The sequence below is a fragment of the Cryptomeria japonica genome, chromosome 9 (assembly GCF_030272615.1).
Source record: "Cryptomeria japonica chromosome 9, Sugi_1.0, whole genome shotgun sequence".
In the NCBI taxonomy this organism is placed as follows: Eukaryota; Viridiplantae; Streptophyta; class Pinopsida; order Cupressales; family Cupressaceae; genus Cryptomeria; species Cryptomeria japonica.
Window position 1 is genome coordinate 5,247,264 of NC_081413.1, and position 26,404 is coordinate 5,273,667.

The 26,404-nt window shown below is 37.4% G+C and overlaps 1 protein-coding gene across 3 annotated transcripts in view; it reads right to left on the bottom strand.

Moving 5' to 3' along the window:
* Positions 1-460: 460 nt before the first annotated feature.
* The window catches only part of LOC131050106 (uncharacterized), a 95,799-nt gene continuing 69,855 nt past the window's right edge, over positions 461-26,404 (bottom strand). Inside the window, exons 3-7 of one of the 3 annotated variants that reach the window (XM_059210946.1) lie at positions 25,607-25,710; positions 3,957-4,128; positions 3,534-3,674; positions 3,376-3,432; positions 461-3,279 (exon numbers count right to left, since the gene is read on the bottom strand). In XM_059210946.1, coding sequence (XP_059066929.1) covers positions 790-3,279; positions 3,376-3,432; positions 3,534-3,674; positions 3,957-4,128; positions 25,607-25,710 — 2,964 coding nt within the window. In that variant the 3' untranslated portion in view covers positions 461-789. Of the gene's footprint in view, positions 3,433-3,533; positions 3,675-3,956; positions 4,129-25,606; positions 25,711-26,404 lie in introns of those variants that run through there. The other 2 variants (XM_057984257.2, XM_057984259.2) reach the window with 2 other exon arrangements.

The following is a 26,404-nucleotide window of genomic DNA, read 5'->3' on the forward strand; positions in this document are numbered from 1 at the left end:
TACTTTCCGATTAAGCAAAGACAATAACTACTGGTTATTTTAACCCAAGAAATCTTTGTTTGCTGGCCAAACCATTTTATGTGATGATAGTGGTAATTATCTTAGTAAGTTAATAACCGATTAGAAGAGTAACGTATGAACTTGACATTTTAACAAACAAAATTTGAATTTTGAAGAAGCATTGAAGCCAAGCACCAATATTTTTTTAAGAAGAGAACAGGAGCCAGATAAAATGGTATGTGCATAGCTGTTTTTGGGTAGTCTTTTAACAATAAGATTATTAGATTTTCAGAGTCTAAAATTATTAACAATACGTGCAAGTTCTTTTGGAGTAAACTGTCAAGTGTTTTACTGTGTGACACAAAACACACAACATTACATATTTCAAGTGAACCACGCACTTACTCTGCGAAAGTATTTAACAAAAAGGCAACTCTTAGCACAAGCACGTTACTGGGAGTGGTTGAATTTGCCACTTTAAATTAAAAATAATTTTAATCATATGTATAGCTGCTACAAGAACAAATCAAAGAGCCGCCCTTCTACAGGAAATTGAGTCGGAATCAGATAGTTTCTGATAAGAAAAATATATCAACCTAAGCCACTTAAAAAGAATGATGAAAACAACAATTCATCCAAATTCTTGCTAGATGTAAATGCTGAAAGCCTGAATATACTGCAAATGATATTCAGAAATAACACTGGGAATGGACAAGCCTCCCTTATGAAGAAATGAATAGTCTACAACAGATAATAGTAGCATCTTGCTTATTCAAAATACAGTACAATTCATTGTCTCTTCATGGCTGCAAACTTGGCAGCTAAGTCATCATAGTCTGGGAGTTTTGGATGAACATGTGCAGCACGTCTTGATAAGTTCTCCTTTTGTGCCTTTGATTCTCCAGCAGAGGATGGAGATTGAAAGCTTGTCTGAGAGGATGTTGTGGGTCCTGAAAAAGATTGCTTCAGAGGTTGGAACTGTAGATCTGACTGAGCAAGATCAGCATGAGTTTCATTAACAGAACTTGGTGTTGGTGTAGAGAAATTTCCAGTAAGCTTTGGATTTACATGTTTGGTGTTTGATGATGCATTGCCGGAGGAGTTACCAGAGAGAGGAGACCTACGAATGCTTCCACTATTTTCATTATATGTCTCCAACTCAGTCTCCTCGTCACTCTCAGATGCCGTCCTATCAGAATCACTCAAGATCTCAGATGCTTGTAGGTTTGAACGTGAATATACTGTATTTCCTTTCTTTGATGGTGGTTCATCAATCAATTTATGATTATCTGTTTGCTTCCTGATAGCTCCACCAGTATTACCTTGTTTCTCCTGTTTTTTTCTCAAAGGTTGATATTTAACTGCATATGTTTTATTGCCATCATCATGGATTCTATTTGAAGGCTGACGATAAAGATCTGTGCTGACAGTTCTTTTCATAGGCATGTCATATTCATTATCAGATTCCATGCCATCAATATCACCAACAATGTCAGATGCTCGAGTATTTGTACGTGAATCTACTTTCTTTCCTTTCCTTGATAGTGATTCTTCAACTGACTTACGAATATCTGTTTGATTCCTGCTGGGTCTGCTACTATTGACCTGGTCCTCCTGTTCTCTTCTCAAAGGTTGAGACTTATCAGCAAAAGGTTTATCACGATCAATCCTATTTGAAGGCTGATGATAAATATCTGTCCTGACAGTTCTTTTCATAGGCAAATATTCATGACCAGCATTAGCAAGTTCATTTTGCTGATGTGCTTTCCTTTGTGATTTTCCATTCTTCTCATTAGTTTCAACCAAATACCCCCCAGAATGATCATGATCATTAAAAGGCCATTTTGCACTCTCTATGAGACCATTTGAACCAGATTTCCCCCTCATCATTGAATTGCTCATGTCATCATCACTTCCACTTGAATCATATGATGCATTCCCTGGTTGTGTTGAAACCTTGTCTACCGGTCTAATGTTGTTTGACAATGAGTATTGCATGTGGGAGTCAGAAGACTGAAAAACATCTGGAGGAGACCATATAGGTGGTTGAAATGCAGAATATGACTGATACAGATTACTATGTGCTTCATCCATACAACTTGCCTTTACTGCAGGGGCATCTTCATTCTTCTGTTGACTCCATTTATTATCTGATTGCAAATTCTGTGGAGAGTCATCAAACAGAGGAAACTTAGTAACTGCATTTCTCCTATCTTCAGCTCTCTTTGATTCAAACTCCTCCACACTCTTAGATTTTCTGTTAAAGGAAACATTAAAATCCTCTGATGGCTGTGTGTTTGATTGCAAAGTTATTGGGTCTCTTTTCCAAGGTCCCGATCCATCAACAGAGTTGCCAAAGTCAGAGTCCTTTTCGGAATAAGCTTTCTCTTCTTTAATGCCAATGTATTGTCTCTCTTCTCTTCTAACATATGCAGATTTCTTTGCACCATGCACAGTATCTTCACCAGTGATTTCATCTGAAGGCCACTGATAACTCTCTAGCCTTCTAATACTTTTCATTGGCAATTCATATCCATCGTCAATCTTTCCTGTTTCTTTCTGCTGATTGCTTTGCCAAGTTGCACTGTTATGAGACTTTAGAATCTCATAATCACTTTCAACATGATGCTTACCAGACAAATCATTACCATGCAAGGTTTGATTTTCAGGTTGCACAGACTCATTAGAACCAGGCCTACTAGATGTTCGTAAATTATTTAATTCCATCATCTCCTCGTCACTTGAGCTTGTAGATCTATTTTTTCTTGAATATTGCTTTTGAACTGTATTATGCTTTGAGAGTTCAGCAGCAGCTTTTGCAGCTTCACTTGCCCTTTCTGCAGAATAAGCAGCCGCCTCAGCAGCAGATGCAGCATCTTTGAATTTCATGTTCCAGTCTTTGTTGTTAGAATCTTCAGTCTCACTTGACACATTAGATGAATCAACAGCTGCATTAGACTGATCAACCTTGTAGGATGCTGATTGCTGAGATGAATCATACTCATCACCAAGAGTATTTCTTGGGATCAATGTGTTCCTTTTACCCGAGGAAAGAGAATCAAAATGCCTCTTTTCTAAAGTTTCTTGATGCAAATTTGTAGCTTTCATATTGTTTTCACTTCCTGGAGCTTGAATAGGTTTTTTCTCAACGTTGCCTCTGGAAACAGGTGAGTCCACTCTGTTTCTTTTCTCACTTTGTGAATCTTCAATAGGTGGCGTACCTAAAGTGTTAGAACTTTTGGAAATATTATTCATTGAGGATGCCCTAGAATTTGTAGCTTCTGCAGAGTGAGAGGTTCCTGAACTGTTTGGTATTTTGCTTGCAAAAACTTGAAATTCGGGTTCATACTTCTTACCAGATACAGACTGGTAAGATTCCTTCTTATGCTCTGTCGGAAATTTGGTGGCCCCAACAAACTTGCTTGGACCATTCTGTTTGACAAAAAGTAGAACAGGTTAACAACAACAAAAATTTGTTTAGAATAAAATTTTGTACTTGTCAACAGATAAGAGACTTCTTGCAAGGATCTTACAAGCAGGTCTTCAGGGGGCTTCAAAAGGTCTTTTTCGGATTCAGTTGGATCCCATTTGATTTGGTGTTCCTTAGCTATTTCTTTCATTACCTTTAATTTTTGTTCTCCGTTGGGAGCTCTAGCAGATAGTTTTTCAATAACCTGGGGTAAATAAAAAAAGCTATCACTAAAAGATTAAGAAAATCCCAAACTCTAACGAAACATTGCAGTAAAAATGGATTAAAATATAATTGTAGAATAAGTTCACAATCATAGAGCTAAAGACTCTGATTGCAAGCTCACTTCTTGTATAAAACAAAAAAATTTAAATTCCATTTACACCAATCTCAAGTAAGAAGGTAATTTGAAATTGATTTTATCTGCTAAAACTCAAAAGTGTTTTATACCAACTACAGTAAAAGGTATATCAAAGCTTGTACTTACTATCCTGTTCACACCACATTCTGGGCGCAGCTCCGCTGCTGAGGCAACAAATTCTTTCCCATATTTTGACCCAAAATGGCTGCGAATTTCTGAAAGTTCTGGAATATCGGCACATCTTGGAGCTGTAAAAATCAAAGTTGAGATTGCTTCCTGCAAATCAATAGGGCAATTCCTGTCAACAAACAAGTAAATTTAACTTAGCCAACTGATCTGGAAATACTATCAGGCTAGTAGACAACACACAAAATTGCTCATATGTTAAAACAGAAATAAAATTCATACACATAATACAGAAAGGAAAGAAAATCATATTACAATGCAAGCAAAAGCTTTACACTTTACAGATATAAGACAGCTATTTATAATGGAAGCAATGTCTTGGAAGAGATGCCTTGCTACAAAACTACATTCAAACAAAATTCTTTAAAGCAATTTATGGCACAAAATCAAACAATTGACCCAAGAATCTGAAGAGCTATGTAACAAGTGTTCCCCTCAAAAGTGGAGAGAATCTGTCACAATATGGAACTTCCTAAAACAAGAATTTTCTGTTGTCCAAAAGTTCCAGAGCTTTCTACTTTTTTGTATTTCCTAATTTTGGTGCCCTTCAAATTATTTTTCACAGATCAAACTATTCCAACCAAAATGTATGCCTGTGGAAATGACTCACATAGTTGTAATCTGTGACCGAAGCTTTAGAATGAATTAACAGGTTTTCAATTCCTATCAACTGTGAACAAGTTATGTTCCTCACAAGGTTACCAGATGGTCTGTTGGTATTTTTCCAACATGGTTGCAATAATCATCTATTTTGACCAGAGTACTTTGACATGATCTTTCAAATGCATCAAGCAATTTTCAGTTCCAATCAACAGAGGGGCTACCACCATCCCCCACAAACCTATTGTAAACAGTAGTAGAACACAATATTTTAATAAGTTCCATAGTTTTCTACTTTTTTGTATTTCCTAATTTTGGTGCCCTTCAAAATATGTTTTGCAGATCGAACTCTTCCAACCAAAATGTATGCCTGTGGAAATGACTCACATGGTTGTAATCTATGACCGAAGCTTTAGAATGCATTAACAGGTTTTCAATTCCTATCAACTGTGAACAAGTTATGCTCCTCACAAGGTTACCGGATGGTCTGTTGGCATTTTTCCAACATGGTTCCAATTATCATTTATTTTTTACCAGAGTACTTTGACATGATCTTTCAAACGCATCAAGCAATTTTCAGTTCCAATCAACAAAGGCGCTAGCACCATTCCCCACAAACCTATTGTAAACATTAATAGAACACAATATTTTAATATTCTATTAGAATAACAGGATGAAGAAGTGTGTCCTTGCCTAATGAAGTTGATTGAGGTTGAAAGGATGAAGAAAGAAGCACAAAACAAGATTTTCGCTCCTGACCCTTCCAAAGGGTCCAGAGCGAAAACCCTAAAATCCATATTATCATCCAAGATTTGTGCCAAGCCAGGCCTTGGCCAAGGTGAGAAAATCCCTTAAGATTGCCTTTGAGTGATTTTTGACCATCAAAAATATAAATTTTGAGCCAAGGCTTGAATTTCGCTCCTGACCCTTCCAAAGGGTCCAGAGCGAAATTCACAAAAGGTCCTATCCCTGGCTAGGTTTTTGAGCGAAATTTCCTTTTCAAGTTTTTTGAGGATCAATCAAATGTTGCCAAGTTGAGAAATGGATCCAAAATAGGAAGTCTAGAAGGAGCAAAGTGAAAGAAATGGAGTTGAGTGAGGATAAACAAGCAAAACATGAATTTCGCTCATGACCCTTCCAAAGGGTCTAGAGCGAAATTCCTCAAACTACCTATTTCCTCCTTGTGTGAAGCCAGGACTTTGACTCCTAGGGCGTGCTTGAGGTTGGAATGACATTTACTTAGCCTTGCATGATGAATTAGAGTGAAGGAGAAGAAGGATCAAGCCTAAGACATGAATTTCGCTCCTGACCCTTCCAAAGGGTCCAGAGCGAAATTCACAAAAGGTCATGTTTCCTCCAAGATTATGTTGAACCAAGTCAGTGATCAAGGTGGATTGACCTTAGAGATTGCCTTAGAAGAGATGGTGAATGAAAGAAGGATGAATTTTGACCTAAAAGGTGAATTTCGCTCTTGACCCTTCCAGAGGGTCCAAAGCGAAATTCTCATAATCACCTAGTTTACCCTTGATGGAAGCTAAAAAATTGAATCCCTAGGCTTTGTTGAGCTGAAACTAGCATATGCTCGCCTTCAAGAGAGATTAGGAGTGAAAGAATGAGGCAATTGAGACCTAATCAAGGAAATCGCTCCTGACCCTTCCAAAGGGTCCAGGGCGAAATCCTTGGAAATACCTATTCTTCACCTTGTTTGGACTATAAGACAAAGGCAAATTGCAAAGTCATGATGACAAAAGCATCAAGGTTGAGGAGGTGTTGATAGATGGAGTAAATGTAACTAGGTGAGAAATTCAAGCAAACCTCCTTGGTGTGATTCAAAGCTTTCTCATACCATGAACATTCTAGTGACTATGAAAAACATCTTCTAGATTTACCTTGTCTCTTTAAATAATCCACAAGCGAATTTGTTCAAGGCACATTTTTTCCTATTTAAAATCACTCACTAAGCCTTATCTTTGATAAATAATGCAAATATGCCTTGATTAAACAATTGTTAAAATTGGCAAAATCGACCTTTAGCCTTTGAAATTAACTTAAAATCAAAAAATCCATACTTTGGCGCTTAACACATTTTTTTTGTGCTTTATTACCAAGTCGGCCAGCTTGTGAAAGGTTTTATTTTATTATTTACACATTTACCAAGTCGGCCAGCTTGTAAAGATGATTTTATTTTATTTTTTCATGCATTTATCAAGTCGGCCTATTAGACAAATGATGTGAGCCCCCTATAAAGGAGAGGTGTATTTTGAATTTTTTAATCATTCATTCATTCTCTCCTATGCGAATTTGAAGAGCAGAATTGGAAGTGCGAATTTCAGCAGGTTTAGGCGAATTTCTTGCTTGAAGGCTGATTGAAGGCTGGCTGGAGGCTGATTGGAGGCTAAGTCGCCAAGGGAAGAAAATTCAGATCAAAGACCTTTCATCCAGCAAATCTCCATTTTCCTTTATCCATTTTTTTAAGGTTGATAGCTAAAAATCAAGGAAAAGGTATGTACAATCAGATTTTTTAAAGCATATTGAAAATTTGATTTAACTTTCTACAATCCTTTGTAAGGTTAAGTCTTTCATAATCTGATTTAATTCATAAGCAATATCAATTTGAAAATTCATAATTCTAAGGGTTTAGCACACTATTTTCAAATTGTAATCTATCATTTCCTTGAAAGGTCTCAAATCTCCTATCTTAAGATATTATACTTAAAACCTAACTTAAGCCTTTTGTGTAGGTATCAAATGACGACCCCCAAGGCCAGTGGATCCACTACCCGGCAGGCTCTCATCAAAGAGGATCAAAAGAACGATGATTTGGAGACCAGGATTGTGTCCAAATGGAGCAATATCGGAGACACCAATCTAGGAAACTTCAATGTGAAGAAGTTTTGAGAAGCGCCCTACATCGGCAAGCCGTCACCTATTACGAAGAAGATAATTGAGAGTGACATCATCAAGGCCGCAGGATTTCCTCCCGCAGTCAAATGTCACGAGTTGATAATTGAATGCGCCCGGCACTATGACTCACATTCAAGGACGATCGTAGCCAAGGATGGAATTGTCTTAGCCTATCTTTCAGAAGAAGCTATAAGTGAAGCTTTTCATCTCCCGGAGCCAAGAGATATGATCTACAAGAGCTTGGAAGGGGCTAGGTCTATCTATGTGGATGATCCTGACACCTATCTGAACTTCATCAACAAGAATTGGTTACTAAAGAGTAGGCCTCGCTTGAACAAAATACCTAATACGCCACACGGAATTGATTTCCAAGAAGAATTCAAGGACTTGATAACCATGCTTAATCGGGTTACTGGTGCTTCTCAAGCCTTCTTCTTCAACAAGTGGATGTTCTTCTTCATACAAGTGATTGTCCAAGGAAAAGAAATGCTCAATTGGGCTAGAATCATTAGCAACAACCTAGACGTGCAGTTGAGGAGGCTAGCCCCTACTAAGACGTTCCACATGAGTTCATATGTTGTATATTCCTTAGTCAGAAGTTTTGAGTATGCAGGGCTACCCCACAGAGGAGTTGTTGGGAGAGGACCCAGAGAGATAAGAGCATGTGATTCTTATGTTCAACTGCATCATCCGCCAAGGAATGACTACAAGCTAATCAATGACACCTTCACGATGTACATCACCAGGACATTGCAAGGAGGGATTTATCACCGGTTGTCTACCGAGGCATAGGAGCTCGTGAAGAAACATGGTGCATGGTTCATTCAGTTTCCAAAATTCACCTACATCAAGGTCCATGGATGCCCTTCACCTCCCTATATGTTGCCGAGATATCCTACAAACAAAATAATACTACCGGAAGTGACTAGACAGTTGGCTGCTTATGCTAAAGCATCAAGACATAAGCACGGAAATGGTATCCCCATACCCATTCTACTAGGGAGTTCAATTGAAGTGTGCCCTAATTCTCAAGCCGCGGAGGATGCAGAGAAGGAACTATCTCTATATTCATTCACATCCTTTGCCTCAAGGGAGAATTTCGACCCTCATGGTCACAAGGAAGAAACGGTTGGGAAGAAATACAAGCATGAGTTTCAAGTAGAAGACTTTTGGATGAATATTCAGGATGATATAGAGGTGAAAAGAAAGATGCATTCCAGATTACCCTTGGATCTTATCAGGAAATATAAAATTTACAGAGTAGCCGATCAAGCCCAGGACAGTGGTACATATCTCCAATCGTCCTATGAGAAGGAGGATAAAGAGGTGAAGATAGATTGGAATGAGCCAGAAGTTGCAGACCTAAGAGCATTAATGGCTCCTGTGTTGAATTGCACTCGCAGATGGGTGGACGTACAACATCAAAAATTGAAAGAACAGAATGTAGCCAAGACATTCACCCTAGAAACAAGAACAGAAGAAGGACAAGCAAGTGTGAGTGAGAATGCTTCTCATTCCAAGGGATCAAAAAGAAAGGAAGGACCTGAGAAGAAAGAACCTTCCAAGAAGAAACAAAAAGTGAATCTTGATCGTCCACCGAGTACATCTTCTAGGCATGAAAACGAAACAAGTCAAGGAGAAGATCAAAGACAAATAGTGTATGAAATTGATGAGTCTATGGAATCCATGGTGCAGAATGATAAACAAAGTAAAGGAAAAACACTACAGCATTCATCGAGTCAATCTCTCCAGGTTGGTGCTAATGAACAACAAGAAGAAAAGAATGATGATGAACCAGCATCTCCTTTCAGAGAAGATAGACCTCTACCTAAAGAAATACAGGTAAGGGAAAGAAAGTCTTCCATTCCAGATTGGCTAAAGGAAAGACTGACAAGGGTAGTTGTGGTTGAAGAAGAAGAACAAGTATTTGACTTGGAAAGTCTCATAGGAAGTTCCCATGAAGAAATAGAAAAGAAGAAGGCTACAAAGATGTCGAAGGTAATTAGAGATGACGCAGGATCCAGAAAGGTACAAGTAGCCACACTAGTGGTGGACAAGTATGAGGATGAGATTCTAGCAGAGGAATATGATCTAGAGACATTTGATCTTGGTCCACTTACCTTCGAGCAGGCCATGGAAGAAGCAACTGATTCAATGAGAGCACTTAATGACAAACTCAAAGAAGAAATGGAAAAGAATAAGAAGCTAGAAAGGGAGGTTAGTGCTTGGAGGAATTATTTTGGTCACCTTAGTCAACCTTTAAGGTGACAAGATCCAGCAGTGTCACCTTTGCATGCACTTCCTCCCGAATCAGTAAATGAGGCCAAAAGGATGAAGAACTTAGCTCAACTCATGAGTTCTTGGATTGATGAATCTTACAAGATAGCCATTGAATTTGCAACAAGAATGATGAAGACAGTCCAACGGGCTATCCAGATCCTTGAGATCATTCATAACCTATTGATAATTGTGGATGCATTTACTCACACTAGAGACGTTATCATCCCGATCTTGCAAGTAATAATAAGAACACCAAGACAGATTTTAGCACAAGAGAAGATAATGGATGGAGAAACTCATAGCCTTCTGAAATGGTCAACTTTGCTCCAGATGAAGGAAGTTCTTTTCGAAGACATCAATACCAGATGCAGCCGAGTTGAGGGCACTATCCACCCTATTCAAGACAAGGTGTTTGATATATTGTGTACGATCCTTGACAGAAGGATTGAGATTGAGACAGATGTGGATGTCCAAGAGTTGGAAGACAGGATCAAGATCATTTTTTGCAAGGAAGAGAACATGGTCACAGAAAGGCAGCGAGATCAGATGTATGCTACTATGTTCCTGATCGAGAAAACGAAAGAGCTAGAGCCTGGATGGGAGACGACCCTTCTCACAGCTTTTGATCAAGTCCTCCACTTGGAAGAACGAATGAAGAATCTTCATAAGATTCTCATTGCTGAAATTGAGGGGATTACGTCCAGATTCATTGAATATGCTAGAAAAGAGCATAGGAAAGGGAACAAAATCCTAGATGAAAAGTTGTTATGAGATGAGGTGGCAACTTTATTCCCATTGGGCTATATTTCCCCGTTATTTGTGCCAATTTCTATTGGCTATGGATTGATAATGTTTATCTAAATGGGGTCTTTTTTGTAACAAACCCTAATTAGGGTTTAGGTGTCAAAATCTCAGCCATTGATCTTCTTTTGATCCAGGTCGTTCATTGTATTTGAGAGTGCTATATAAGCCCTCACTCATTTCATTTTAAGGAGTTTAGAGAGTTAGAATTAGAAAAGAGAAATAAGTTTAATATTGTAAGCAGTAGAGAAATAAGTAGTGAAGAGAGAAAGTTGAACAATTGTTGTTTTATTTGGCTATGAGATCAATGAAATATTGAAGTTATGGTGTTTTATTGCAATCCTTGTGGCTATTTCCATGGTTGTTTATCTTCTTGAATCACTCTTAGTAGAGATAGCATTTACATTTTAAGATTGAAGGATGAATGTTGTGTTTGATCTTTAGTAAAACTCATAATCCAAACCACTAGCTCCTTACTGATTGTAAGTATGCCCTGTGTGGTCAACTGGAAATATTAAGATTGTTAAAGAGTTCAATCATTATTGGAGATATTGATATGTATCTTAGTGATAGTATCTAAACCATTGATGATTTGAAAATCATTGAATCCCCTTAGAAGATCGCACCAATTCCAGTGGAGTTGTAATCTTTTGGTAATACTAAATTTGGTAGAGTTTTACCTGGACCAGTCCTCATTGAGTCATTCTTAGGATTAGTTTAGTCTCAACTCCTTAAAACCATTATCTTTTGCCCTTTTTTGAACATCAGTTAGTATTAGGAGAATCCAGTTCCTCATCGAAAAGTAGTTGCACGAACAAGCTTTCTTTGAAAGTACGTAAGGCCCCTTGTAAAACAGCAAACACAACGACCACTGGTGCTTATCCACGAGTAGAGATCCTACATAACAGAACCTTGAAGTTCCTCCGATTGATCCTTCTGCAATATCTTCAGCATTTGGGAACTTTACTCAAGAGAGGATAAGATGCCTCTGGGTATTTTATTCTGTGTTTGGTCGTGTACAAAAGACACATCAACACAACCCAAAGTCATTGCAAATTTCGAGCTCTATGCAGGTGCACTTTTTGAGGAGCAGCTTTATGTTTGGTAGTTAGTAGTTATTAATTAGTTGATAGTTGGTGGGGGATATTTGTTCTTCATTAATAGGTATGGGCAGCCATATTTTGTAAGATGAATCTAGGCCACTTGTAAGAATAGATCTTGGCCATTCATCCATTTTTGAAGGTCTATTTAAGGGATAGTTTCTCCCTTATTTTGTAAGAAGTTTAAGATTGTTGCTGAGACTCTGACGAAATTTATGCAGAATTTCTAGATATTAAAGTTGTCTTATTTCCTTGTGAGTGCATGGTCTCCTTCTTCATCTTTTATTTTTCCTGTTATGTATTTTGATTTCAAATGGTATTTTTAGGATCATATTTGATAGAAACTTTAGTGTTCATACCATTAAGGATTGACTGATTGTCATTTCCTCTTGCATGGTTAATCTAAACCAGTTTTATGATCTTGTTCGGTTATTAAACATTAAATGAATGAATATATGATTCTGTGTTTATGTTTAATAGCATGAAAATCCAACTCCCATTGAAGATTGCACTAGATTTTACAGAATTGTGCTTCATTAGCTGGTAATGTTTAATCTGGTTTTTCAAGGTCTCTGTCTATTTTTCTGAACATGCTGTCTTAGGTAGATTAACTAGATATTCTCTCTCTTTCCCTTTCCTTTTTTTCCTTTTTTTTAAATCAAATTGGAGTCTAAGGAGCATCGTGTTAAAGTAAAATCTAATGGAAGCAAAACCGTAGAATCCTAGGGAACCCGTACGAACGGAACCGATTCTGCCTAACCATAAGTCCCCTTTGTGTATCCAGCAAAGCACATCATACCGTTGCGTTATCTTGCAGTCATGATCTGACAACCAAAACATTGAGGTCACGCCCAAATGATCAATCCAAACAGCATTAGGGATCTCCTTATTTCAAGAGAGGATAGGATACTCAACCAGTAAATTCTATTCTATGTTGGCTGGATAGAGTTGTATCGATACGCGACTTTAGACATGTCAACACCATCCTTGATTTCCCTCCTGGTGCAAGGGCACCTAGTTAAGTTGTGCAATTTTGATCTAAGGATAAGTTTTTGTGTTGTTGAGTCTAAATTTGATGTAATAAGGTCATTTAAGACCATGTCATGTGTGTTTGAGTCAATATTAGGTCATTAGGTGGATTGGTGAGCCAAGTTGCAAAGTATTGTCACTTATGCAAAAAATTGTAAAAATTGCCACAAAGTGCGAAGTTGAGGAATTTGAAGAGTCACATTGGAAGTTGGACGGTTGGAATGAAAAAAGGTAGTTAGAAACTGATGAAAATTTTTGTTATAACCTTGGACTTGGATGGTCGACCCAAGTGGTTGGTTGGCGTTTTTGTAAGAAAGAATAAATAAAATCTCTGTTTTCTTGCAAATCTCAGTATAACAGTCTTGTTTCTTTGCTTGTCACGTTTTTGTATGAATAGATAATGTTGGGCCAGTGATTGGGGATGAAATGAAATTGAGTTAACTTGCATTTGCTTCTGGTGGCACTCAATTTCGTTAAGATTTGAGCGAGTTATTGCATTTTTGCTCCAGGCGGGTTCAAACCCTCCATAGGGTAAGCAGTGCTAAAGAAAAATGTGTAAATCACCATTCCACCAATGAAAATCCTTGTACATTGGTGGAATGGTCTGTGTTAGCATGTACTTTAAGATTCTTGGAGTTGCAGGAGCAGGGAGTGGGGATTTGGGCAATTTGGTTGATGCCCTAGTTGATTAAACTCATGCTTTTAGGCAAATATGATACTTAGGTGTTAGGGTTTAAAGCTCTTGGGAATTGGTTGATCGGGATTGTAAATGTTTGGACGGACCCAATTTGACATGTTTGGTGACATGGTTGAAGATTGGAAGCCTTGGGATTAAAAACCTTGGTGTGGCCTAGTGAAGCAAGCCTAATTAAGCCTAATTGGGACTAGGACAATCCAATTTTGAAACATTCTTTCCAAATGAACCCTATTCCATATTGACATATGTTGTATAAAGCCCAAATGGGTATCCAAAAGTGGTCTTATATCTTCTAGATCAGTTCTGGTTTGACAGTTATGGTAAAAATACACGAATTGTTGCTCTAATTAGGCCTAATCCACTATACATAGCGGTCAAGATTTGAGTCCTTTGTTATGAAGTAACCCTATCTCAGTTTTTGATATGTTGTTAAACTCCCAAAAGGGTACTCAAAACTGGTCTTAGGTTGTTGGGATGGAGTCTGGTTGGGAAATTGTGCCCTATTGAACCCTTCAAGAGGGCTACTAGGAGAAATGAGAGTTTGAGTGTGGAACCACCAAAGTTAGGGACTCGGAATTTGCAAGGGCAGTCAATAGTGATTGTTTTCACTTGAAATGGAATTTTGAACCCTTGCTCTGCATCAAATTGGTATCAGAGCATAGGTTTTGATCATTTGAAGGAAAGAGGTTGAAGTTTGACGAGGGAAAAGTTGTAATTTGAAAGGATAAGATGCCTCCTAAAGGTAGTGCAGTCATTGCTAGTCAAATTGGTATCAGAATCGTTTGAAGGAAAGAGGTTGAAGTTTGAAGAGGGAAAAGTTGTAATTTGAAAGGACAAGATGCCTCCTAAAGGTAGTGCAGTCATTACTAGCGAACTGAGATTGATGGAGTCTCATGAAGCTGTTTTAGCTAGACTTGCAGCATTGGAAACAAACCAAAGAAAAGGTAAGGCCGCTGAAGAGGAGAGTGACTGAGAGGAAGAGGAAGAGGGAGAATGAAAACCCTCAAAGAGGATCCCATGAGCAAGAGTTGGATCCTGAAGAGATGAGGATGGTTAAGATGTTGAAGGCTATCAAGGGAGATGCTTTTGAGGTGACGATGGAATTGCCCATGTATGGTGGGAAAATGGATAGTGAAGAGGTTAGATTGGATTGATGCACTAGATAACTACTTTGAATACAAGGAGGTAGCAAAAGAACAAAAGGTAAAGTTTGCTAAAACTAAATTGAAGGGTCCTTCCCTAAATTGGTGGAATTATGTGTAGGAAGAGAGAGTGAAAAAAGGCAAAGCAAAAATAAGTTCATGGAATAGGATGGTGTCTAAAGTCAAGAGCCAATTTCTACCGGGTGACTATAAGTTTTGGTTTGAAATTTATGGTCAAAATACACGAATTGTTGCTCTAATTAGGCCTAATCCACTACGTAGCAGTCAAGATTTGAGCCCTTTGTTCTAAAGTAATTGTTGATGTGTATTTTGGGCACATGAGAACACAAAATAAAATACCCAAAAGTATCTTATCCTCTCTTGATCAAAGTCTCTCAAATGTTGAAGATTTGCATAAGGATCACTTGAGATAACTCCAAGGATCTTTAAAGTCGGGTCACAACGTGTGGATAAGCACAATTAGTCATTGTGATTGTTGTTTCTTCAAGGGGCCTTACATTATACATGAATGCTTGAATTGTTGAAACTTAGATTCTATCTACTTGCGTGGATAATAAAAAAAGGCAAAAGACATAGGGTTTAGGAAGTCTAAGGATGTAGGAACGATGTACAATCTTTGGTGAAACTTGACTAAGCCTCGCTTTGACATGCAAAGCAACAACTCCACAAAGCTTAGTGCAATCAGATGATTTTCAAATCATTATCAAGCATAGACACCATTAATTGAATGCATATCAATGATTGAATAACAATTGAATTTAAGCTCATTCAAGTATTCCAATTGACCACACAAGGCGAATTTGCAATCAACAAACTGCTAGTGGTATGGATTAGGCGTTTCACCATGAATCATGCACAACACTCTATCATCCAACTAGTCAACATGAAATCAAATGAATTAAGAAGTAAAGACCATGCCACTTGTTGAAATAACACATTAATTCATCATAGCTTCAATGAAATCAAATGCTCTTTACAACAAGGCTTTAGCAACAATCCTTGCCTTCTCCTAATCTAACTTCTATTCTAATGATCTAACTATTTAACACCTATCAACTATTCACTACTCCCCTTACAAATGAGAATATTGAGCCTTATATATAGAGAGCTCATTACAATTCAAAGGCTCAGATCGATTTGAGATCAATGGCCAAGATTGCAAGATGAAAACCCTAATTAGGGTTTGTTATAACAAACTCTTCTTAGCCAATGAAAAATTACATTTTAGGTTCAATATTGAATGTGAATCAGTAGAAAATGAGAGTAGGTTGTTCAAAGTTTGTGCCTCCATATGACGAATCAGGTGCATTGCATCTAGACATGCTGATGTGGAACTCTTCTAATTGGTGGGATGATGACTAGGATTCCATCTCAACTTGCTTGTAGACTTGATTTCATAAACTTTGATTAACTCTTCTGAAACTATTTGTTTTCTTGATCATATTTGATGTAGACTGTGTGATGACCTTGATTGATCCTCCCTTGCTCATGATACACTTGATGAATGGTACACCTAGTGTATAGTCTGGGATTCTTGGATTCCCGAAGGGAATTCAAGATTGTAAAACATTCTTTCATCATGTAAGTTATCTTTCTTTCATGCTCCAAGTTCTTGACTTTGATCTCTGCTTTGCATGACTCGAGCTTAATCTTGATGTTGACTTGTCCTTGATGTCTTACTTAATCACCTGCAAAGCAAACAAAACTGTGTCAAGCATATAAAATACATATTAACTTCATTTACCTTCTACTTTTATATGTCTGATTTTGTGCTTTCTATAGGTCTGATGCAATGTGAATTTTCACACAATTCTGCCTAGGCTGCCCGAAAATGCTTCTAAGTTAGAATAAAAAATCCTCAAATTAATCACATCTTTCTTGAAAACGTGTTTTGATCAATGAAATCATCAAAATCTGCTGCCAAAATTGCTAATATAGATAAATTTGCCCTTCAAAATCACAAGTTTAGAGATGCAAATCGGAATTGAATTGTTCTTTGATCCTAGTCTTTTGAATTTGCAGAGTTGATTGTCTTGAATGATGTTATTTGAAATGAACAAGAACACCTTCTTATATAGGCGTTGAGGGCTAGAGATGTGTCCTTTTGTTTCATCTCCCCATAGGCCGACTTGCATCTTAAAAAAAAACATTTTAATTTGAGCGCTCATCCTTGAAGGCCGACTTCTTATTTTGCTCATGATTATTGAATTTTTAGCTTTGCAACCTTGGTGGATTTTTGAAGGACCTTTGCAACTTATCATCATGGCAGCTTTTCAAGATAGCTTTGCAATTCATCATCATGGTGGATTTCTAAGGGACCTTTGCAACTTAGGTTGAAGGCGGCATTTCAAGGCACCTTTGCAAGATTTGGTTTGAGGCGGCTATTGAAGGGACCTTTGCAACTCATTCACCTGGGCGGCTTTTTGCAGCACCTTTGCAACTTTTGATGCGATTGGCTTTTCAAGGGACCTTTGCAACACTTGATTGTGGTGGATTTTGGAAAGACCTTTGCAAGATTTGTTTGAAGGCGGATTTTCAAGAGACCTTTGCAAGTCATTCACTTGGGCGGATTTTTAAAGGACCTTTGCAAGTCATCCACTTGGGCGGATTTTTAAGAGACCTTTGCAAGTCATCATTATGGCGGATTCTTAAGGGACCTTTGCAAGTCATCCACTTGGGCGGATTTTGGAGGCACCTTTGCATTGCAAAGCTTGGGTGGATTTTTAAGGCACCTTTGCAACTTTTGACCTTTGCAATATTTGACCTTTGCATTTCTCTTCCATTTGTAGCATCTTGACTTCATCAAAGCTTCATTTGTACAAACTTGAAATTGTTAAGCTAACATTTATCAAAATTGATCTTTTGAGTAAACTCGTGCCATTGTCAAGTTTCACATCAAAACCCTAGCTCATGCCATCTCAAACCCCTAATGCCCTCTAACTTGCAAATTGAAAACCTTTTTGCATCTTGACAATCCTAGCAACTTTGCGAGTTTGACACAACCACATCCTTAAACTCATCTCCTCTCATGGTGCAGGAGCACGTAGAGTTTAGTTGCTATGTCAATCAGATGTTTGAGTCTTAGGAGTTAGGGGTCATGTCATTTTGATTCAATAAGGTCTATGGAGACCATTTGTAATGTCATTTTCATGTTTTCAGGTCTGTATGTCAGAGTCGGAGTCATAATTTGCAAAGTTGAAAAAAAAATTGTCAAATGTTGTTATTGAGATAGTTATCCCGATAGAGTTTAGTCGCAAGGATTAGATCTATTGGAAGGTGAAAGGACATCGTGGCAATAAAAAAATCCTTGGAGGAAGACATGCTACAAAGGAATGCTATCTTCAAGACCAGATGTTACTGTCAAGGCAAGGTATGCAACGTGATGGTTGATTCATGTAATTTGGATAATTTGGTATCTCAGGAAATGGTGGATAAGTTGCACTTAAAATGTCTTCCTCATGAAGCACCTTACTCTGCTTCCTGGTTGAATGGTGAGCATACTTTGATTGTGAAGGAACAAACTTGGGTTGAGTTTGAAATAGGCCCATATAAGGACAAGATTTTGTGTGATGTTATACCTATGAATACATGTCATTTGCTGTTGGGATTGCCATGGGTATGTAATAGGTATGCTTTGTATGATGGGAGACACAATAGTTATAAGATTAAGAAAGACGGTATTTATTTTGATTTGACTCCATTGGTAGAAGAAAATCAAGGACAAGACAGCATTAGAAGAGTACTTATGCAGGGCAAAAGGGGACCTATAAGGCAAGAGGAGAGTCATTGTAATGATGAGGCAGCCATTGCCAAGGAGAAGAAGGCAAGAGCAATGCCTAATGAAAGGCAAGAAAGGCCTAGCCAAGCCACAAAGGAGGAAGAGTACTGTCCACTGATTGGACAAAAACGTGAAAGGCAGCAGATGAAAGTTGACACGGGGAATGAGGAAACAAATAATAAAGAGGTCTCCAAGGTTGAGATGATGAAGGAAGAGGAAAACCAAGATGGGCTTGAAAAAGTCATGATGGGAACGGTAGTGTGTCCCTTGAAGGGAAGTGAAGTTGTAGGGCAGTCAAGCACTACTAAAACAAAAGATTATCAGTCTGAAGATGCAGAGATCAAAGAGGAAGAACACCATGTACAAGGTGTAGAGCAATGTGAGCAGCAAAACAAAGAAATGGTAAGCCAAGGAGCAAGGCAAGAATTAGTCACCCCAAGAGGTGAAGAAGATGAGAAGAAGAAGAGTTTGTTGAGAGTCCCAAAGGTGGAAGGGACTAAGCAAGTGGCAGGCCAAGAGAAGGCCAAAGACACTATGTATGTGAAGTCTCCAAGGGAAGTGGAGAAAAGAGTTAGTTCTGTGGTTAAGACAATAGGATGTCCTTGGTTGCTAGATTTGATAAGGAGCCATTTAAATGCTGATATGACAGTGGTTCTAAGTGTTGAAACATGGACCAGCTAGGACTCGAACCTAGGACCTTCCATACACTGCTGGAGTGCTCTACCACTGAGCTACTAGCCCCTCTTGGACCAGTCCATCATCAGTCCGGGTGTGGCTTATTTCCAACACCAACACCCCCCCCCTTAAGCCACACCTCTCATGTGCTTGGGGCTCCTAGCCTGGACCTGGCTTTGATACCATGTTGAGACATGGAGCAGCTAGGACTTGAACCTAGGACCTTCCATACACTGTTGGAGTGCTCTACCACTGAGCTACTAGCCCCTCTTGGACCAGTCCATCATCAGTCCGGGTGTGGCTTATTTCCAACACCAACACTAAGCATAAGGAACTTAAAGGTGATAGTGAAGAAGAGAATTCAGAGACAAAGAGGGAAAGAAGTAGCTTGTTGTTTGATTGATGTGATGATCATGATGGTAGAAGTTAAGCCAAAGGAAGAGGAAGGACAAAGTATGGAATGTTTAGAGATGAATGAGACCAAGAGATCTGTTGGCAGCAATTGGATGAAGAAGGTACAGTCAAGCTAGAGCGTGGAGGTGTAGATCCAAGGTGACCAGTCAAGAGGAGCGCTAAGTTGCTTGGGCAAAGCCAAGCCCAAGGTGAAGATGAAGACAAATGGAAGCAGTTGCATGTTCAAGGAGTATCATCAGAGTATTGAAATTCAAGACAATGTTGCAGATCTCATTTCATCAGGAGCATGAAATCTTTCCTCTCTAGGTGTATGGTGCAGGAGCACCTAGAGTTTAGTTGCTATGTCAATCAGATGTTTGAGTCTTAGGAGTTAGGGGTCATGTCATTTTGATTCAATAAGGTCTATGGAGACCATTTGTAATGTCATTTCATGTTTTTAGGTCTATATGTCAGAGTTGGAGTCATAATTTGCAAGGTTGAAAAAAAAATTGTCAAATGTTGTTATCGGGAAAAATAAAGTATCATTGCTGTAAAAAGTTGTCAAGTGTTGTCATCGGGATAGGTATCCCAATAAAGTGTCATTGTAAAAAGTTGTCAAAGTAGTCATCGGGATAGTTATCTTGATAAAAGGGTCATCGGGATAGTTTCTTCTATCGGGATTGGCAAATATGGTTTAACCGACTGTGGAAGGTTATGTCGATAGTTGTCCAATTGCCTCGTTCAGTATAGCTATGCCGACATGGGGTCATCGAGGTAAGTTTACGTTATCGGAATTGCATAAAAAGGTTACCCCGCCGATATTAGTTATTCCGATGGGTGAAAAAAGACTTTAGTTCAGGATTGTTATCCCAATGTCAATGTCCAGTAGTGTTTAGTTAGTTCGGAATTGTTATTCTGATGTCTGTGTTAAAATTTGATTTTTCAAATTTGGTAGTTGAACAATCATGTAGTCCAACGGTCGTGGCGGGAAAGTAAAATTTTGGTATAAATTATATAGCAACAGTTGGAAACCGGATTCAAAAGGGGTAATATGAGGATTTGAATTTCTAAATTTGATTTTTTAACATAGTTTCAAAATTTTGCAATAGCTGGCTTTGTATTGAAGGATCATTTTTTCTGCAATTCCTCTGTTTCTTGTACATATGTGTTGTTGTGTGAATTCGATTTGATTGGACAATTGGCAACTGGGGTTTTATCCATGATTCGACAATTCTCCCTCTTTGTATTGCACCATCTCACAAGCAAGGGCAAACAGCTACTAAACCTACCAAGATAAACACTAAGTAAAGCGAAAAAAGTGGGGGTCCCCATTTGCAATGGGGCGATGTGTGAAAACGTCACAACAGTAACCCTATCTCAAATTTCAAAATTGGTCTTAGGTTGTTGGGATGGAGCCTAGTTGGGAAATTGTGCCCTATTGAACCCTTCGGGAGGGCTACTAGGAGAAATGAGAATTTGAGTGTGGAACCACCACAGTTAGGGACTTGGAATTTGCAAGGGCAGTCAATAGTGATTGTTTTCACTTGAAATGGATTTCCAAACCCTTTCTCTGCATCACCTCCCTTGTCCCTTATGTCAACCACCCTCCACCCTCCCTCCCCACCTACCTTCTCTTGGCCCCTCTATCCACCTACCCCATGGTGTTGTGCTCACTCCCCAACCCCTACAAACCTTTGTACCTGGCCCTATGTTCACTATGCCACCACCACCTACCAAATGAAGACGTTATGTTTTCCTCCATGTTTTGTCAAAAATCACACCCTCATTCAAAATATACTGAAAAACTCACAAGCATATATATCACTTCAACATAATAAAGATAAGCTTACCGATAGATTAGATTATGTCTAGGAAATAATACTACAAACAAAAAAGCAATAGTCAAAGACCATGTAAGTCTTATACATAAAATCCATCTAATTAAGCTATTATTTTTCTATAAAAAAATTTCCAATATTTAATGATTTGGCAGAAGGTAATTCAGAATGTGATAAAATTAAGTTTTATACGCTGTCTCAATACCCATATATTTTGATCCAATAGAAGGAATTTCAGTTTGGAATGTGATTAAATTAAATAATTTTGTTTTCTCTAATGGCACCTCACAAATGTACACCTAAGACCATTAAAGTTACCACAAAAATTAACATTAAAAATCATATTCTATTTACTAAAAATTGTCTTCCATTATCTTTATAGTAGAAGTTAGATGCCCATTATGGCAAAGAGCAATAAATATATTAAAATATTGTAATGTTTCTTTAATGGTCATCTTAGTTAGTTTTTAGATTGTTTCTAAATTTGTCTTTAGTTAACGATTGTTTCATTAAGATTCACCATCTTTGTAAATTATTTAAGAAGCCTTCGTCTCCTTTGTTTAATACATTGATTTACCATAACATGGTTATCAACGCAGGCCGATGGGAATTCATTAAATTTGGCAAATTTTTTAAGAAAAATTTGAGCCTCTTTTGATCTGGACTTTTTTCTAGAAATTTGTTTATTTTATTTTTTATATAAAAAAAGTTGTTGGAGGTTTTGTTGAAATCGCTTTTTACCTCTAAAACTCAAGGGTTTTGCGAGAGCCTGTAAATCGAAGCCGTTTTTCTTTCGAGGGTTTCTTGTCTGAGAAATTCGAAGGCATGCATAGGTTTTTGGTGATAGGAGGTTTTTTCTTCTTGGTCTAGCCACACGTTTTGTTGGCATCGGTTTTTTGTGCAGGAGATCAAGTTTTGGAGAGCCATATTTGCACATCTCAAAACCGTGCTTTGTTTTTTGTTCTGGGTGACATTGTTTTGGTTTCTCCCGTGCGATGGCTTTTTCAAAATTTGGAAGTTGTTAGTGCTCTTGCACATGACCCTCTTCTGCTCCGTTTCAAGTTGAATTTGTTGTGAAAGAAGTTTTGTATGTGCCAAGTTTTCATTATGCACTCTGTGACCTCGTGGCTTTGTCTTTGTTTTGACCTGTGATGGATTTTTTATTTGTCCGCGACCTAGCTTATGCTCGTGTTTTTCTCTGTTGCAACATCTGTTTTTGGGTTTTTAACTGTGGTTTTCGCAGATCTGTTTTTTTTCCACTAGGGTTTGCTTCTTTATGCCCTGGTTAGGATTTTTGCAGTTTGGGAGGACTATTTGGTTTCTGGGTTTTCTAAGTTTTGTCCATAAAAAAAGTGTTGGTTTTTCTAACTTTTCTCCATAAAAAATTAGTGGTGGGTTTTTTTATAATATTTTGTCCTGAAAAAATTATTCGTGGGGTTTATAATTTTTCTGTTAAAAAAATAATTTTGGGTTTTTATAATTTTTCCTCAAAAATTATTTGTATAGGTTTTATAATCATTTTTCCTCAAAAAATTACTGTTGGGTTTTAATTGATTTTTCTCCTCAAAAATCATGTTTGGATTTGATCAATTTTTCACCTCAAAAACCGTGTATGGTTTTTTCAATTTTTTTCTCAAAATTGTGTTTGGGTTTTGTGCAATTTTCTCCCAAAAATCGTAATTTTCTTGTAAAAAGGGTTTTGCTCGAATTTTTCCACAAAATTGTGGTTTCTTGTAGCTTTTTTTGATCACACCTAGAGTTGCTAGGGCAACGGTCTGCACAAGGGTTTGCCGATTTTTTCCACAAAATCGTTGTTGATTTTCTGAAGCAATTCGAGTATGGCGATTTTCTCCTCAAAATCGAGATTTCACTTTGAGAAGTTGTTCTCGCAAGGAGGGACAGTTTTGTTTCCCAACATCAAGTAGGATGAATCTCAGTTTGTTTTGATTTTCTTGGTCATTTCCAAAAGTTTTGTAGGATCAAGGAGGGTCTCAGCAGTAGGCTCACTTAGAAGAGCGTTCTAAAGAGAAGGGGGCAGCTTTCTCTATGCATTTGTGACCAAAAGGGGGCAGCCTTCTATGCATTTGTAACCAAAAGACCTACAGATTATGTCTTTTGTAGGGTAGTTAGAACGATGACCATCAAGGGAGGGTATTAAAATATTGTAATGTTTCTTTAATGGTCATTTTAGTTTAGATTATTTCTAAATTCATCTTCAGTTAATGATTGTTTCATCAAGACATTCATCTTTGTAAATCTATTTAAGGAGCCCTCGTCTTCTTTGTTTAATACATCGATTTACCATAACAAAATAGGGATTCCATTTATATTTTATTTCTTTCCATCTAAAAGGTTTTAAATAATATTTATTTCCTTTTAGATGCATACAGCATCAAAAGTAAATATCAATTCATTTTTAAGAAATTTATACTTATAAGGCTACTAATAAATTAAATCATATTCATGAAATCATGCTAAATAAATTCAATAAATAACATTATGTAAATGTACCTAAAATTGTATGAAAAATCGATGTAACTGAGCTATTTGTATTTCTGTTAACAAATTCCAATCCTTATAGAAGAAGCTCCAGTTTTTAAATTACAATTGAAGGAGGTTTACACATCAAAAAATGAATACAAAAAATGTACTAAAACCTCATGATTTATGTAAAACAAGTTGACCAAGATAGAATAAAGGTAACGGATAGGAAATGTTGAATATGCTTAAGAAAGAAAACTGGCAGGAATCAAAGCCTTCTTAGCTAACCTCGAAACAAAAACAATTTGACCTAACAAGCTTTCAAAAGAAGCAAATTTGTAAATCTTGGTTTGAATTGGATCATGAAGTGTTAGCAAAATATGCTATAGATCACTGTTCTCAAGAAGACCAACACGTAACTTGTGAGACATTCCCAATTGGTCATCTATGATTGATTTTGAGGCAAAATGGAGGACAGACAATACGGTGGATCTACAAGAGCAAAGACGTGTCTCAAGTGATCCAAAGATCTTGGATATGAAATTCAGTTCGGTAGACCCCTGAGAAGATAGTTTTGTGGATGGCAATGGAACCACCGGTTCAAGCAGGCAGTGGTTGCACAACCACTATTTATGCAGGCAGTGTATGCATAACCACCAGAACAGTTACATTTTTTACACCTATATAATGCAAAGGTTTCATTTCTGCCAGTTGCATAATACAGAGGTATTTTCCACAACAGAGAATAGTTGAGACTTGAGAGTATCAGCAACAGACAGTGCCTGTTTCCTTTTTGAGTCATTCCAACTTCCTTCTCAAGCTTCTAGAGGTGTGGAAATGCTTAAGACCCCTAAGGAGATTTATAATGGGATTGGTTGAGTCAGATTAGGGGTGATACAGACTAGAGTGTCTAGAGAGTTGGACTGATTGGATAGAGCGATGAGCAAGTTGCAAAGCTTATATAGGTGTTTGGGCATGCTCGTGTAAAGAATGTCCATGGAGGCCTTAAGAAGGCAGTAAAATCACAATATTTCACAAAGATGGTGGCATGAGGAGGAATTCCCTACTCTAGAGTTTTCTCCAGGTCAAACATGAGTTTGTGCAGCATTTTTGTATTTCTTGCTCTTGTTTAGAAGCCTTGTTCTTCATTATCTATAGCATACAGTTGAAAATGTAAATCTAAAGATGGAGTAACTGTTTTTCATTCGATTGCATAGGGAACTGCAACTTATTTAATCAATGTATATGTAAATAAAGAAGATTACTGTTGGGGTACTACATAAGGGACTGTCCATGTAATTATGGATCCAATCTAGTCAAGCGGAAGCAAAGAACTCACCACAGGAACTATCCAAAATTGAATTTCTACAAGTTGGTCAAATGACCTAATTAGATTGGATACTAGAGAACCAAACAAGATGAGATCTCAGGCACATCCCAATAATGGTTCATTCAAGAAAGATGATTCAAGGTCATTTCCTCTAAATCTAGGTTATTGTTGGATTGGATTAAATTAGTAATTTAGGGTGAAGGTGAAGAGATGCAGACAGGATGTGGTACTTATATGTCCAATCCAAAAGGGTCTGATAACTAAAAAGCAACCAGATTTGTTTGCCAAACAAATATACAGGTGACTGAGAAATCTGGACAAACGTGGGAATTAAGGAGCTCACCACTTTGTTGCCATAAACATTTGTTGAAAAAAGAGCTTTTTAAAGACCAAGGATTGATGATGATGATGTGGTTATAATAACATGTGATGTTTAAATTTTTAAAATACTATATAATTATTCTTCATAAATCATATATTCATTCATTTATATCAAATAAGAAATGCTTGAATATACATACTTTTGCGATTCAATCATGGGCAGTCGTGCCACAATTAGCTCACAAAAAATTTCAATAAAGTCATATGCTCCAATAATATTCTGCTCTCTTATTAAATGCTCAACCTGCAAGCAATCAACAGATAAAGAAGTCAAAATAAAAATAATAAAAGCCCTGCAAGGAATCTTTTTACCACAAGCAAAACATGAAGCACACTATTTCATAACTGTTCTGTTCTAACTAGAATAACTATTATTTCAGGATCAAGCTTTTCTAAATATTATGTTAAATGAGAACAAAAATAGATGTCCTATGGATTCCATTTGATAACTGCAGCACAAAGCAGGAAAATTGGACACCATTAAGAACATTCATTCTGCACTAACAAAAGAATTTTTTATGAAATCATTTTTTAAGAATGCAAAGGTGATAGTCACAGGGAACATCAAATCATCTAGTCACTTAAAACTACATACTGGAATGCTCCAGAAATAGTCGGAACAAGCCTAGCATAAAATAATTAAATAGCCAAAATAATTTCTTAAAACTAAAACCAAAAATATTAAATTAAGTTGAGAAAAATAAAATCCTGATTTTGTTCATCATATTTTATCTGGTCATGTCTGTAGGATACAGTTAGTAAGTCATTACTAATTTTCTTTTAAGACACCCCTTCAAGACCTAGCTAAAGAGGAGAAATAGCAAATAAACATAGTTAAAGGAAAACAATTGGAATGCCATTTAGGCAAAAAAATTAATGATATGAAGAATGACATGGATCATGCTTAATCTCACATTCCTTATAGAAAGAAATTTGAT